This window comes from Schistocerca cancellata, chromosome 9 (assembly GCF_023864275.1).
Source record: "Schistocerca cancellata isolate TAMUIC-IGC-003103 chromosome 9, iqSchCanc2.1, whole genome shotgun sequence".
Lineage (NCBI taxonomy): Eukaryota > Metazoa > Arthropoda > Insecta > Orthoptera > Acrididae > Schistocerca > Schistocerca cancellata.
In genome coordinates this window covers 145607890-145620767 of record NC_064634.1, presented here as the reverse complement: position 1 = coordinate 145620767, position 12878 = coordinate 145607890, and the positions used below count along the sequence as shown (strand labels likewise).

Below are 12878 nucleotides of genomic sequence, written 5' to 3'. Positions count from 1 at the left end.
CCAAGTAGGTGTTTTAGCTGCTGTCGCCGCTAATCCGCACATCAGTAGCAGACAAATTGCGCGAGAATCGGGAATCTCAAAAACATCGGTGTCAACATCGATTGCACCCGTACCATATTTCTGTCCATCAGGAATTGCATGACGGCGACTTTGAACGTCGTGTATAGTTCTGCCACTGGGCACAAGAGAAATTACGGGACGATGACAGATTTTTTGCACGCGTTCTATTTAGCGACGAAGCGTCATTCACCAACAGCGGTAACGTAAACCGGCATAATATGCACTACTGGGCAACGGAAATTCCACGATCCTACGACCTTGGCGGGTTAATGTATGGTGCGGCATTATGGGAGGAAAGGTAATTTGCCTCCATTTTATCGATAGCAATCTAAATGGTGCAATGTTGCTGATTCCCTACCTAATGTTTTACCGATGTTACTACAAGATGTTTCACTGCATGACAGAATGGCTATGTACTTCCAACAAGATGGATGTCCGGCACATAGCTCGCGTGTGGTTGAAACGGTATTGAATAGCATATTTCATGACAGGTGGATTGTTCGTCGAAGCACCATACCACGGCCCGCACGTTCATCGGATCTGACGTCCCCGGATTTCTTTCTGTGGGGAAAGTTGAAGGATATTTGCTGTCGTGATCCACCGACAACGGCTGACAACATACGTCAGCGCATTGTCAGTGCATGTGCGAACATCACGGAAGGCGAACTATTCGCTGTTGAGAGGAATGTCGTTACACGTATTGCCAAATGGAGTGAGGTTGACGGACATCATTTTGAGCATTTATTGCGTTAATGTGGTATTTACAGGTAATCACATTGTAACAGCATTCGTTCCCAGAAATGGTAAGCTCACAAAGGTACATGTATCACATTGGAACAAGCAAAATAAAATGTTCAAACGTACCTACGTTCGGTATTTTAATTTAGAAAACCTACATGTTCGCCTAAAAGTGTGAGCCATATGTTTGTGACTATTACAGCGCCATCTATCACAAAGCGAAAAAAGTGGTCCAACTAAAACATTCATATTTCTTTACGTACTACACGAAGACGTAATAAAAAATGTGGGTTCCAATTTTTAAAAAAACGCAGTTGATATCCGTTTGACCTATGGCAGCGCCAACAATAGCGCCATCTGGTTTCCCCCTTCAAGCTAGACAAGTTTCGTTGTTTGCAGTTTTTTCGTTTGACTCTTATTTCGTGAGATACTTACCCGGTCACGATCAATGGACCACCCTGTATACAAGTCATTGCTGTGTCGTGTTCGTTCATGCTTCGAGGTCTGTGGGGGCCACTTCCAACATTTCATCTAATGGTGATCACATGACAACATTCCGTGCACTGCATTGAACTGTACAGCTGTAAGGTGTCAGGCAAATCCAACACCTTCCATGAAAACCCTGACATGATAAGCAAATCCAGTAGTATGTCACATAGCTCCGAATAAATCGTGATATTAAATTAACCAAAGTAATACGAGTAACGAGTGAGCAAATAGAATACCACAGACTAACACAAGAATGCCTAAATGCATGTCATACCTCCCCACCGTGAGACAGACGCAGTTCCGAGGGGAGAAACGAGAACAGAAGCCGAGAGCAGAACCGTGTTAAGCTAGAAGGCCCTACGATAAGGGACGGACACCCACGTTGCCAGCTAACCATCAGGACCACCCCCCAGCCCATGTTCAATGCTAGAGCCCTCCAGAAGAACAGTATAGATCTTACGATAACACAAAAAGGACCACACCAGCCGCAAGTTTTAGCGTGAGACTTTTTCGCGTCTCTGTTACATTGCAAACGTTAAAAACATTGCCCCACCACGAAAAGGTCACCGCCAGGACTACCCCCCAGACCATGTTAAAAGATAGAGCCCTCCAGAAGAACAGTATAGATTTTATGATAACACTAAAAGGGCCACACCAGCTGCAAGTTTTAGCGTGAGACTTTTTCGCGTCTCTGTTACGTTGCAAACTTTAAAAACATTGCCCCACCACGAAAAGTATAACGTTTCTCATTGGATAGAAAGAATTTTTGTAGGCGGAGCTTAAGGTTAACATTGAGACCCTGACTGGTCAGATGAAAACACAGCCAGATAGTTTTTTTAAAACCAACTTCGGCAAATTGTAGTAAGTGAAGTTAGAAAAGAGTTGCTTCAGAGACGGCGAGCTGTATTGAGTTGCGCGGGCCTTCGCCGTCTGACGAACACCGGCAAGGTAATGAACGCACGCAATGCCGCATTTTTGAGCGCATAAAGCTTCACTCAGAACTGCAGAAGGCTCATCTGTTACACCCCCGTTTTGCGTAATACTAGTGTCGATCGTCAATTAAAGCTCATGGTATTCACATTTGCTACGTAAGTTAAAATCTGAAATGCGATGATTTTTCTGTTATATAATTATTGAGCAGGCACATCAGCCACTGTATTTTACGACAAGTTACATAAGTAATTAAAGATAATTAAGGGTCACTGTAGACCATTTTGATAGTTTTCTCTTTTGTGAATCTTAATTTAAACCTAGATTATAGATGTGATATGGCATAGGTCATCCTTCGATCCATTGTAGAACTTGGAAACCCATTTAGGGACGCAATTGGTTTTTATCATCCTGTATTAAAACATTTCCTTTTATCAATAGTGAAATTTATAAACAATGTTTTGTGAGTAGAATAAAATTTCCAATGGTAAACTTAACTGCCTTTTCGACGTTATTTTACCAGCTAACTAAAAATAGGAAAGCCTTGAACCCCTTCCACTAAATCTAGTTAGTATTAAGATTCTTTTACAGGGAGTGCAGTGGAGCTGACGCTGAAATCATTAAGGATTTGATTATATCATCGCTAGTCTCACTGAACCCTTCTGAACTCTACATGTCATGTGTGGTCTGGCGTCTCCTTACCAGCAACAGGTCCCAGGTTCAAACTAGTCAATTCCCTAAAAAAACACGCTCAGAGCGTCGTTGCGCGAAAGTGGTAGGGAGACACGACTTAGAACAGACAGACACCACGCAGAATGTTAGATTTCGTACACTGCATTGAACTGTACAGATATGATGAATTAATGTGCGCTCTGTAGTATAAATATCATGCATATCTGACCATGTGTCCATTTGACCGTTTTCACTCCTTATCGTTTCAGTGATGCAGGTTGTCCCCATGCAGCAATATCACCATGTATGGGGTGATTCAACTGCCCCTACCGATGGGCTTTATGCAACCCACAACGCCTTCAGAGTCTATGTATAAGATTTTTATATTCTCTTACTCGCTACATGCAAACTACTAGTCCTACAGAAAAAATTAATAGGACCTTTTACTAGGGAATTTAACTACATTATATTTCCTACAAAACGGTCCTGTTCATTTTCTGTGTAGGACTAATAGTTCGCACATAGGGGGCGAGAGAATATCAAAATCTCGCCTGCGGTGTTTGAAGGTGTTGCAGATTGCATAAAATCCATCGGCAGGGGTAGCTCAATCGCCCTATGAATGCAGTTGTAGCTGCCAGGACTTCGTGAGGCGGAGTGTGACGCGTGCGCATCCTGTGTGTCGCCAGGTTACGGCAGCGTGTCGCCGCGGACTCCGTGGGGGAAGGTGGTGACGATCGTGTACGCGCTGGTGGGCATTCCGCTGATGCTGGTCTACCTGTCGACGGTGGGCGACGTGCTGGCGCGCAGCTTCCGCCGGCTGTACGGCCGCCTCTGCGGGCTGGGCGGCGGGGGCGGCGCCGGCCACCACTCGAGCGCCAAGGCAAAGCTGGCGGCCGCCGCCGGCGTCGGGGTCGGCGTCGACTACCCGCACAAGGCCGTCAACAGCATCGCCGCCGACGGCAAACTGCTCTACCCGCACCACAGGCACAGGTAAGTCCGCCCAACTGGTTCACAGGCAGACCGTCTGTTAGATCAGGCCTGTTCTCCGATCTCCCCGAGGGAGCTGGCAACCGCTCGCACCTGGCAGCCTCACGGCGAGTAATAGGGTGGCAACACGAACAGGAGGGGGAAGGGAAAGGGAGGAGGATTTTTTTTCATCAGTCTTCTAACACTGGTTTGATGACACCTGCCCCGAATTTCTCCTCTTCTGAGTAGCGCTTGCAATCTACGTCCTCAATTATTTGCTGGATGCATTCCGATCTCCGTCTCCCTCTACAGTTTTTACATTCCACAGCTCCTTCTAGTGCGTGGTGTCTTAACGGTATTTGGTATATACACTACTGGCCATTAAAATTGCTACACCACGAAGATGACGTGCTAAAGACGCGAAATTTAACCAATAGGAAGAAGACGCTGTGATATGCAAATGATTAGCTTTTCAGAGCATTCACACAAGGCTGGCGCCGTTGGCGACACCTACAACGTGCTGACATGAGGAAACTTTCCAACCGATTTCTCATACACAAACAGCAGTTGACTGGCGTTGCCTGGTGAAACGTTGTTGTGATGCCTCGTGTAAGGAGGAGAAATGCGTAATATCACGTTTCCGACTTTGATAAAGGTCGGATTGTAGCCTATCGCGATTGCGGTTTATCGTATCGCGACATTGCTGCTCGCGTTGGTCGAGATCCAATGACTGTTAGCAAAATATGGAATCGGTGGGTTCAGGAGGGTAATACTGAACGCCGTGCTGGATCCCAACGGCCTCGTATCACTAGCAGTCGAGATGACAGGCATCTTATCCGCATGGCTGCAACGGATCGTGCAGTCACGTCTCGATCCCTGAGTCAACAGATGGGGACGTTTGCAAGACAACAACCATCTGCACGAACAGTTCGACGACGTTTGCAGCAGCATGGACTATCAGCTCGGAGACCATGGCTACGGTTACCCTTGACGCTGCATGACAGACAGGAGCGCCTGCCATGGTGTAGTCAACGAAGAAACTGGGTGCACGAATGGCAAAAGTCATTTTTTCGGATGAATCCAGATTCTGTTTACAGCATCATGATGGTCGCATCCGTGTTTGGCGACATCGCGGTGTACTTACACTGGAAGCGTGTATTCGTCATCGCCATACTGGAGTATCATCCGGCGTGATGGTATGGGGTGCCGTTACATTTACGATGTGTTACGACCCGTGGCTGTACCCTTCATTGGATCCCTGCGAAACTCCACATTTCAGAAGGATAATGCACAACCGCGTGTTGTGAGTCCTGTACGGGCCTTTCTGAATACAGAAAATGGTCGACTGCTGCCCTGGCCAGCACATTCTCCAGATCTCTCACCAATTGGAAACTTCTGGTCAATGGTGGCCTAGCAACTGGCTCGTCACAGTACGCCAGTCACTACTTTTTATGAACTGTGGTATCTGTTGAAGCTGCATGGGCAGCTGTACCTGTACACGCCACCCAAGCTCTGTTTAACTCAATGCCCAGGCGTATCAAGGCCGTTATTACGGCCAGAGGTGGTTGTTCTGGGTACTGATTTCTCAGGACCTATGCACCCAAATTGCGTGAAAATGTAATCACATGTCAGTTCTAGTATAATATATTTGTCTAATGAATACTTGTTTATCATCTGCATTTCTTCTTGGTGTAGCAATTTTAATGGCCAGTAGTGTATTCCTTTCCTCACCGATTCTACAGAGAACCTCCTGATTACTTACCTTATCAGTCCACCAGTTTTCAACATTGTTCTGTAGCATCACATCTGAAATGCTTTGGTTTCTCTTCTGTTCATCTTCTCACAGTCCACTTTCGCTACGCGTACGTAATAATTTATGTGGCACACAGAGAGAGTAAAAGATATATATTTTATGAATAAAAGTCCATCCACCTTCTGTGTTTTGGTTTCAGATTATATTTACGATGCTTAACGGAAATGAAATCTAACAACCGAAATACAAGCACATTAATCCTTAGATTTCATTTCCGATACTTATCGGAAGTAAAACTTAAAAACCGAAGCAGAGACAGGCGACGTTTATTCGTAAGATATAACCTACGTGCTACATTGTTAAAGTCTAGCCTATATTCATTTCTCGTATATCTGTTGCATTTATTAGATGATGTGCTCCATTCACGTTTGTAGTCTTTCTTCTTCTCATTTGAAATGAATTTCTTACACTTACGCTTCGTACAGAAATAAGTTAATGAAGTTAGTATGGACTTGTTTTGTTTTGTTTCATTTAGTTTGCTTTACCAGGATGTATTTCCCCAGGAAACTATAAATCACGTTGCCCGTTTCACTAATCATTTTAGATATTAATTGTGGGTATACAACAGCTCTAATCTGAGATCCTCTTAACTGCTGCTAGTTGCGTGAAACCGTAATGTAGCTAACAGCCTCTCGTCGCAACTTTCAGCGTCTCTTGTGACTCTATTCTTTTTCGTTAAGAGTTGTTTGATGTTGTTCAGCAGCTCCGAAATGCATGTTTCATATATTCTTAGGAAATTACGATAATCATCGGCTACCAGCTCCTTAAGTTACAGAGCATGGATGTGTTCTTTTCTCTGCATTAGCCAATCTTTGCCCGTAGCTTTCTCTCGGCTTCTTTTGGCCTTATTAGCTCTAAAACAGGCACCGAAAACCCAGTCTTTGTTGCTGTGTGAAACCAGGGTGATGTAAAACATTTACTCAATGAGCGTAAAATAAGTAAATCACAACAACAGAGCAGCGCCGTGATCGCTGATTGCAGACGGCCAGCACGTGCACAGCATGCTACAAATTTGGTCGGTCCATCGGTCGGCCGATAAACTGTTAGGCCTTTAGGGGCCTTAATATTCATGTGTCAACATATTAAATTTATGTTAACTGAATTTTCCGGCGGTTCTAGGTAGAAGAACATTATTATAAATGAAAAGCGCTAGTTTGCCTTTGTTCTGCAATTTAATACCTTTACAGTCCTACAGTTGAATACCTCTTGCAGTTGTCTCATCAACTACTGTTTTCTTTAATATTTCTTGTAGTTCTCTCATCGAGTATTGTTTTTATTTTACTTGCTTCATTTATTTAATTCAAACTGTTACATACGCACAGTTTTGAGTAAAGTGATAATGTTTTTCCTGTTTGCTCCTTTTATATTTGTATACTGTTCAACTTTTTACTTTTTAAAATGCAGTACTACCACACTCTCAACGATGACATTTTCTGTATGTTCCCTCACAGTCCTCCATTTTGCTGCATTTACTCATTTCTGTTTATCTTATTGACATTGTTTACGTTCCTATATTCTGTAATTACACTGATAATTCTTTCTTCTTTTAATTGGTTTGCGTATTACTCTCCATGTTTTATACCTCCAGAAGTAGCCTTGTCAAAATACTAAGTTTATTTTATTGGTTTTGTTTATAATTATATTGTTTGGAAATCGAACAGAATGGTATGAAAAGGTTATGGGTAAATTTGGAGAGGATATGGAGGCCAACAGGAACGGGAAACAACTCTTGGATTTCTGTGCCAGTATGGGCTTAGTAATCACAAACTCGTTTTTTAAACATAAGAACATTCACCGGTATACTTGGGAAGGCAGGGGAACCAGATCTGTCATTGACTATATAATAACAGATCAGGAATTCAGGAAGGCTGTGAGGGACACACGTGCATTCAGGGGATTCTTTGATGACACTGATCATTATTTAATATGCAGTGAAATTGGGATTGTGAGGCCGAAAGTGCAGGAGGTCAGGTCCATATGTAGGAGGATAAGAGTGGAGAAACTTCAGGATAAGGAAATCAGGCACAAGTACATAACATCGATCTCAGAAAGGTACCAGTTAGTTGAATGTAGTCAATTACAGTCATTGGAAAAGGAATGGACAAGGTACAGGGACACAGTACTAGAAGTGGCTAAAGGATGTCTTGGAACAGTAGTGTGTAAAAGTAGGATGAAGCAAACAGCTTGGTGGAATGATACAGTCAAGGCAGCCTGTAAAAGGAAAAAGACGGCGTATCAAAAATGGCTACATACCAGAACCCAGGTAGACAGAGAAAGTTATGTTGAAGAAAGAAACAAAGCCAAACAAATAATTGCAGCATCCAAGAAGAAATCGTGGGAAGACTTTGGAAACAGGTTGGAGACTATGGGTCAAGCTGCTGGAAAACCATTCTGGAGTGTAATTAGCAGTCTTCGAAAGGGAGGTAAGAAGGAAATGACAAGTATTTTGGACAGGTCAGTAAAACTGCTGGTGAATCCTGTGGATGCCTTGGGCAGATGGAGGGAATATTTTGAAGAGTTGCTCAATGTAGGTGAAAATGCGATCAGTAATGTTTCAAATTTCGAGGTAGAATGGGATAGGAATGATGATGGAAATAGGATCACATTTGAGGAAGTGGAAAAAATGGTCAATAGATTGCAGTGCAATAAAGCGGCTGGGGTGGATGAAATTAAGTCGGAACTCATCAAATACAGTGGAATGTCAGGTCTTAAATGGCTACACAGGATAATTGAAATGGCCTGGGAGTTGGGACAGGTTCCATCAGACTGGACAAAAGCAGTAATCACACCAATCCTTAAACATGGAAACAGAAAAGATTGTAACAATCACAGAGGTATCTCTTTAATCAGCGTTGTGGGTAAAATCTTCTCAGGTATTGTTGAAAGGAAAGTGCGAGTATTAGTTGAGGACCAATTGGATGAAAATCAGTGTGGGTTTAGGCCTCTTAGAGGTTGTCAGGACCTTACGTCAAATAATGAAGTGTTATGAGTGGAACAGGGAATTGTATCTATGCTTTATAGATCTAGAAAAGGCATATGACCGGGTTCCTAGGAGGAAGTTATTGTCTGTTCTACAAGATTATGCAATAGGAGGCAAACTTTTGCAAGCAATTAAAGGTCTTTACATGGATAGTCAGGCAGCAGTTAGAGTTGACGGTAAATTGAGTTCATGGTTCAGAGTAGTTTCAGGGGTAAGACAAGGCTGCAACCTGTCTCCACTGTTGTTCATATTATTTATGGATCATATGTTGAAAACAATAGACTGGCTGGGTGAGATTAAGATATGTGAACACAAAATAAGCAGTCTTGCATATGCGGATGACTTAGTTGTGATGGCAGAATCGATTGAAAGTTTGCAGAGTATTATTTCAGAGCTAGATCAGAAATGTAAGGACTATGGTATGAAGATTAGCATCTCCAAAACGAAAGTAATGGCAGTGAGAAAGAAATATAAACGGATTGAGTGCCAAATAGGAGGAACAAAGTTAGAACAGGTGGACGGTTTCAAGTACTTAGGATGCATATTCTCACAGGATGGCAACATAGTGAAAGAACTGGAAGCGAGGTGTAGCAAAGCTAATGCAGTGAGCGCTCAGCTACGATCTACTCTCTTGTGCAAGAAGGAAGTCAGTACCAAGACTAAGTTATCTGTGCACCGTTCAATCTTTCGACCAACTTTGTTGTATGGGAGCGAAAGCTGGGTGGATTCAGGTTACCTGATCAACAACGTTGAGGTTACGGATATGAAAGTAGCTAGGATGATTGCAGGTAGTAGTAGATGGGAACAATGGCAGGAGGGTGTCCACAATGAGGAAATCAAAGAAAAACTGGGAATGAACTCTATAGATGTAGCAGGCTTAGATGGTGGGGTCATGTTACACGCATGGGAGAAGCAAGGTTACCCATGGATTCAGCAGTAGAGGGTAGGAGGAGTCGGGGCAGACCGTGGAGAAGGTACCTGGATTCGGTTAAGAATGATTTTGAAGTAATAGGTTTAACATCAGAAGAGGCACCAATGTTAGCACTGAATAGGGGATCATGGAGGAACTGTATAAGGGGGGCTATGCTCCAGAATGAACGCTGAAAGGCATAATCAGTCTTAAATGATGATGATGATGATGATAGTGTTTATAAATATAAACTGCCATGTAGGATCCTGTTCCAGTTTTTTCCTATTTCCTCCGTTTATATTTATTTCTTTTCAATTTTTTACTTTTTACATTGCATTACCACCACACCGTCAAAAATGATCATTTACTGTACATTTCTGGTTCAATGTAGATGTGTGACTTCTGTTCCAATATTGTTTACAAGCAATGTAACTTCTTTGGCGACAATGGTCAGTAAATGTCTGAAGATGGCCTTGTAAGCCGAAAACCGGTTAACACAATAAAATTAATACTACAGAAAAAGCAAATTATCACTTTTCATTTATTATAATAAATTCAACTGTCGCTCCACAATACTGGATAAGGCGTGCGACCCGCTGATTTCTGCGAGCCCGCTTTCCGACAGAGGGCGATCATACTCTGTCACCATTACATATGCAACTACTCGCCTCCGATGCAGGAATATTCCAAGACGATGCTAAACTCGACTGAGGCCGCTGGTACCTGTGCGCATGCGCCTCCGCGGAAAGTTTTGTTCAAAATGTTCAAATATGTGTGAATAGCTAAGGGCCACAACTGCTTAGGTCATCGGTCCCTAGATGTACACTCTACTTAAAGTGACTTAAACTAACTTATCCTAAGAACAACACACACACACACACACACACACACACACACACACACACCCATGCCCGAGAGAGGACTCGAACCTCCGGTGGGAGTTGCCGCGCAGTCCATGACATGATGCCTCAAACCACGCGGCCACTGCGCGCGGCCAAGTTTTGTTATAAAGTCAACGAGTGCACTAAAAACCTCGAGTGTTCAGTGTTGTGCGTCCACTTTCAGTGTTGCTGGGTGTGTTTTTCTTTAACTCTTGCGAACAGAAACCAGACTGTCGCCGTGGTTTTTTAATTGTGTCTGTCTACTTCCTGTGTGTCTTCATTCTCATCGTTAGCTCCGTGTCTTATACACTCCTGGAAATTGAAATAAGAACACCGTGAATTCATTGTCCCAGGAAGGGGAAACTTTATTGACACATTCCTGGGGTCAGATACATCACATGATCACACTGACAGAACCACAGGCACATAGACACAGGCAACAGAGCATGCACAATGTCGGCACTAGTACAGTGTATATCCACCTTTCGCACCAATGCAGGCTGCTATTCTCCCATGGAGACGATCGTAGAGATGCTGGATGTAGTCCTGTGGAACGGCTTGCCATGCCATTTCCACCTGGCGCCTCAGTTGGACCAGCGTTCGTGCTGGACGTGCAGACCGCGTGAGACGACGCTTCATCCAGTCCCAAACATGCTCAATGGGGGACAGATCCGGAGATCTTGCTGGCCAGGGTACTTGACTTACACCTTCTAGAGCACGTTGGGTGGCACGGGATACATGCGGACGTGCAAATGCTGTTGGAACAGCAAGTTCCCTTGCCGGTCTAGGAATGGTAGAACGATGGGTTCGATGACGGTTTGGATGTACCGTGCACTATTCAGTGTCCCCTCGACGATCACCAGTGGTGTACGGCCAGTGTAGGAGATCGCTCCCCACACCATGATGCCGGGTGTTGGCCCTGTGTGCCTCGGTCGTATGCAGTCCTGATTGTGGCGCTCACCTGCACGGCGCCAAACACGCATACGACCATCATTGGCACCAAGGCAGAAGCGACTCTCATCGCTGAAGACGACACGTCTCCATTCGTCCCTCCATTCACGCCTGTCGCGACACCACTGGAGGCGGGCTGCACGATGTTGGGGCGTGAGCGGAAGACGGCCTAACGGTGTGCGGGACCGTAGCCCAGCTTCATGGAGACGGTTGCGAATGGTCCTCGCCGATACCCCAGGAGCAACAGTGTCCCTAATTTGCTGGGAAGTGGCGGTGCGGTCCCCTACGGCACTGCGTAGGATCCTACGGTCTTGGCGTGCATCCTTGCGTCGCTGCGGTCCGGTCCCAGGTCGACGGGCACGTGCACCTTCCGCCGACCACTGGCGACAACATCGATGTACTGTGGAGACCTCACGCCCCACGTGTTGAGCAATTCGGCGGTACGTCCACCCGGCCGGCCTCCCACATGCCCACTATACGCCCTCGCTCAAAGTCCGTCAACTGCACATACGGTTCACGTCCACGCTGTCGCGGCATGCTACCAGTGTTAAAGACTGCGATGGAGCTCCGTATGCCACAGCAAACTGGCTGACACTGACGGCGGCGGTGCACAAATGCTGCGCAGCTAGTGCCATTCGACGGCCAACACCGCGGTTCCTGGTGTGTCCGCTGTGCCGTGCGTGTGATCATTGCTTGTACAGCCCTCTCGCAGTGTCCGGAGCAAGTATGGTGGGTCTGACACACCGGTGTCAATGTGTTCTTTTTTCCATTTCCAGGAGTGTATTTTTAACTTCCACAACTTTCCGCCATTTTTATCGCCGGTTTTTATTGTTTATCCTCATTCTGTTTTTTAACTCTTCTGTATGTTGTAGAGCGGCCTATTACGTTGCTACCAGCCCCCAGCCCGCTTCCCGCCCCCTTCCCCCTCTGAGGGGGGGGGGGGGATCGAAATGGAATAAAGGGAAAAAAACGAAAAAACAGCAACCTTCAGTGTAAAACACTCGTCTGAGCATGACTGAATGGTTGTCAGTGGAAATATCGTGGCAAGACGTCGACGTCATCGTCATCCGGGTGCAATTCTGAAACTTCGTGAACACTCATTATGCCAGGAAACTTCCAGAATCATCAATACATCTCATTATGTTTTCCGATTTTCTTCATTGAACTGTTGAAATTTAAACAGTGTATTTCATTTATTTAAGTTTTTTAAAAACTTATGAAAAATCTTACCTCTTAATTGTACTGAATGTAATTATAGGAACTGCCGAAGTACAGGATGGTGCACGACAAGCCGCTCCCAAGTACTAGACTGTTCATTGCCGCCAGCCAGTTGTTCTGTTTCGAAGCTGTTATGTACTGTCAGTACGAAAGCCGCTGCGAGTTGATTAAGACGTGTGTAGTAGATATGTCAGCGAGATGAATCCTCTTCAAAAAACAATCACAATCGTTGAGACGTACGTGTCTACGGGCTCATTTACGGAAACGCGG

General features: G+C 44.8%; 1 protein-coding gene across 1 annotated transcript in view; it reads left to right on the top strand.

Annotated features, from left to right (window-relative positions):
- The window catches only part of LOC126101241 (potassium channel subfamily K member 3-like), a gene marked incomplete at its 3' end in the record, with an annotated part of 334125 nt that overhangs the window by 236896 nt on the left and 84351 nt on the right, over nt 1-12878 (top strand). The window contains exon 3 of the mRNA XM_049911929.1: nt 3576-3879. Within this exon, the coding sequence (XP_049767886.1) occupies nt 3576-3879 (304 nt within the window). The remainder of the gene's footprint in view (nt 1-3575; nt 3880-12878) is intronic.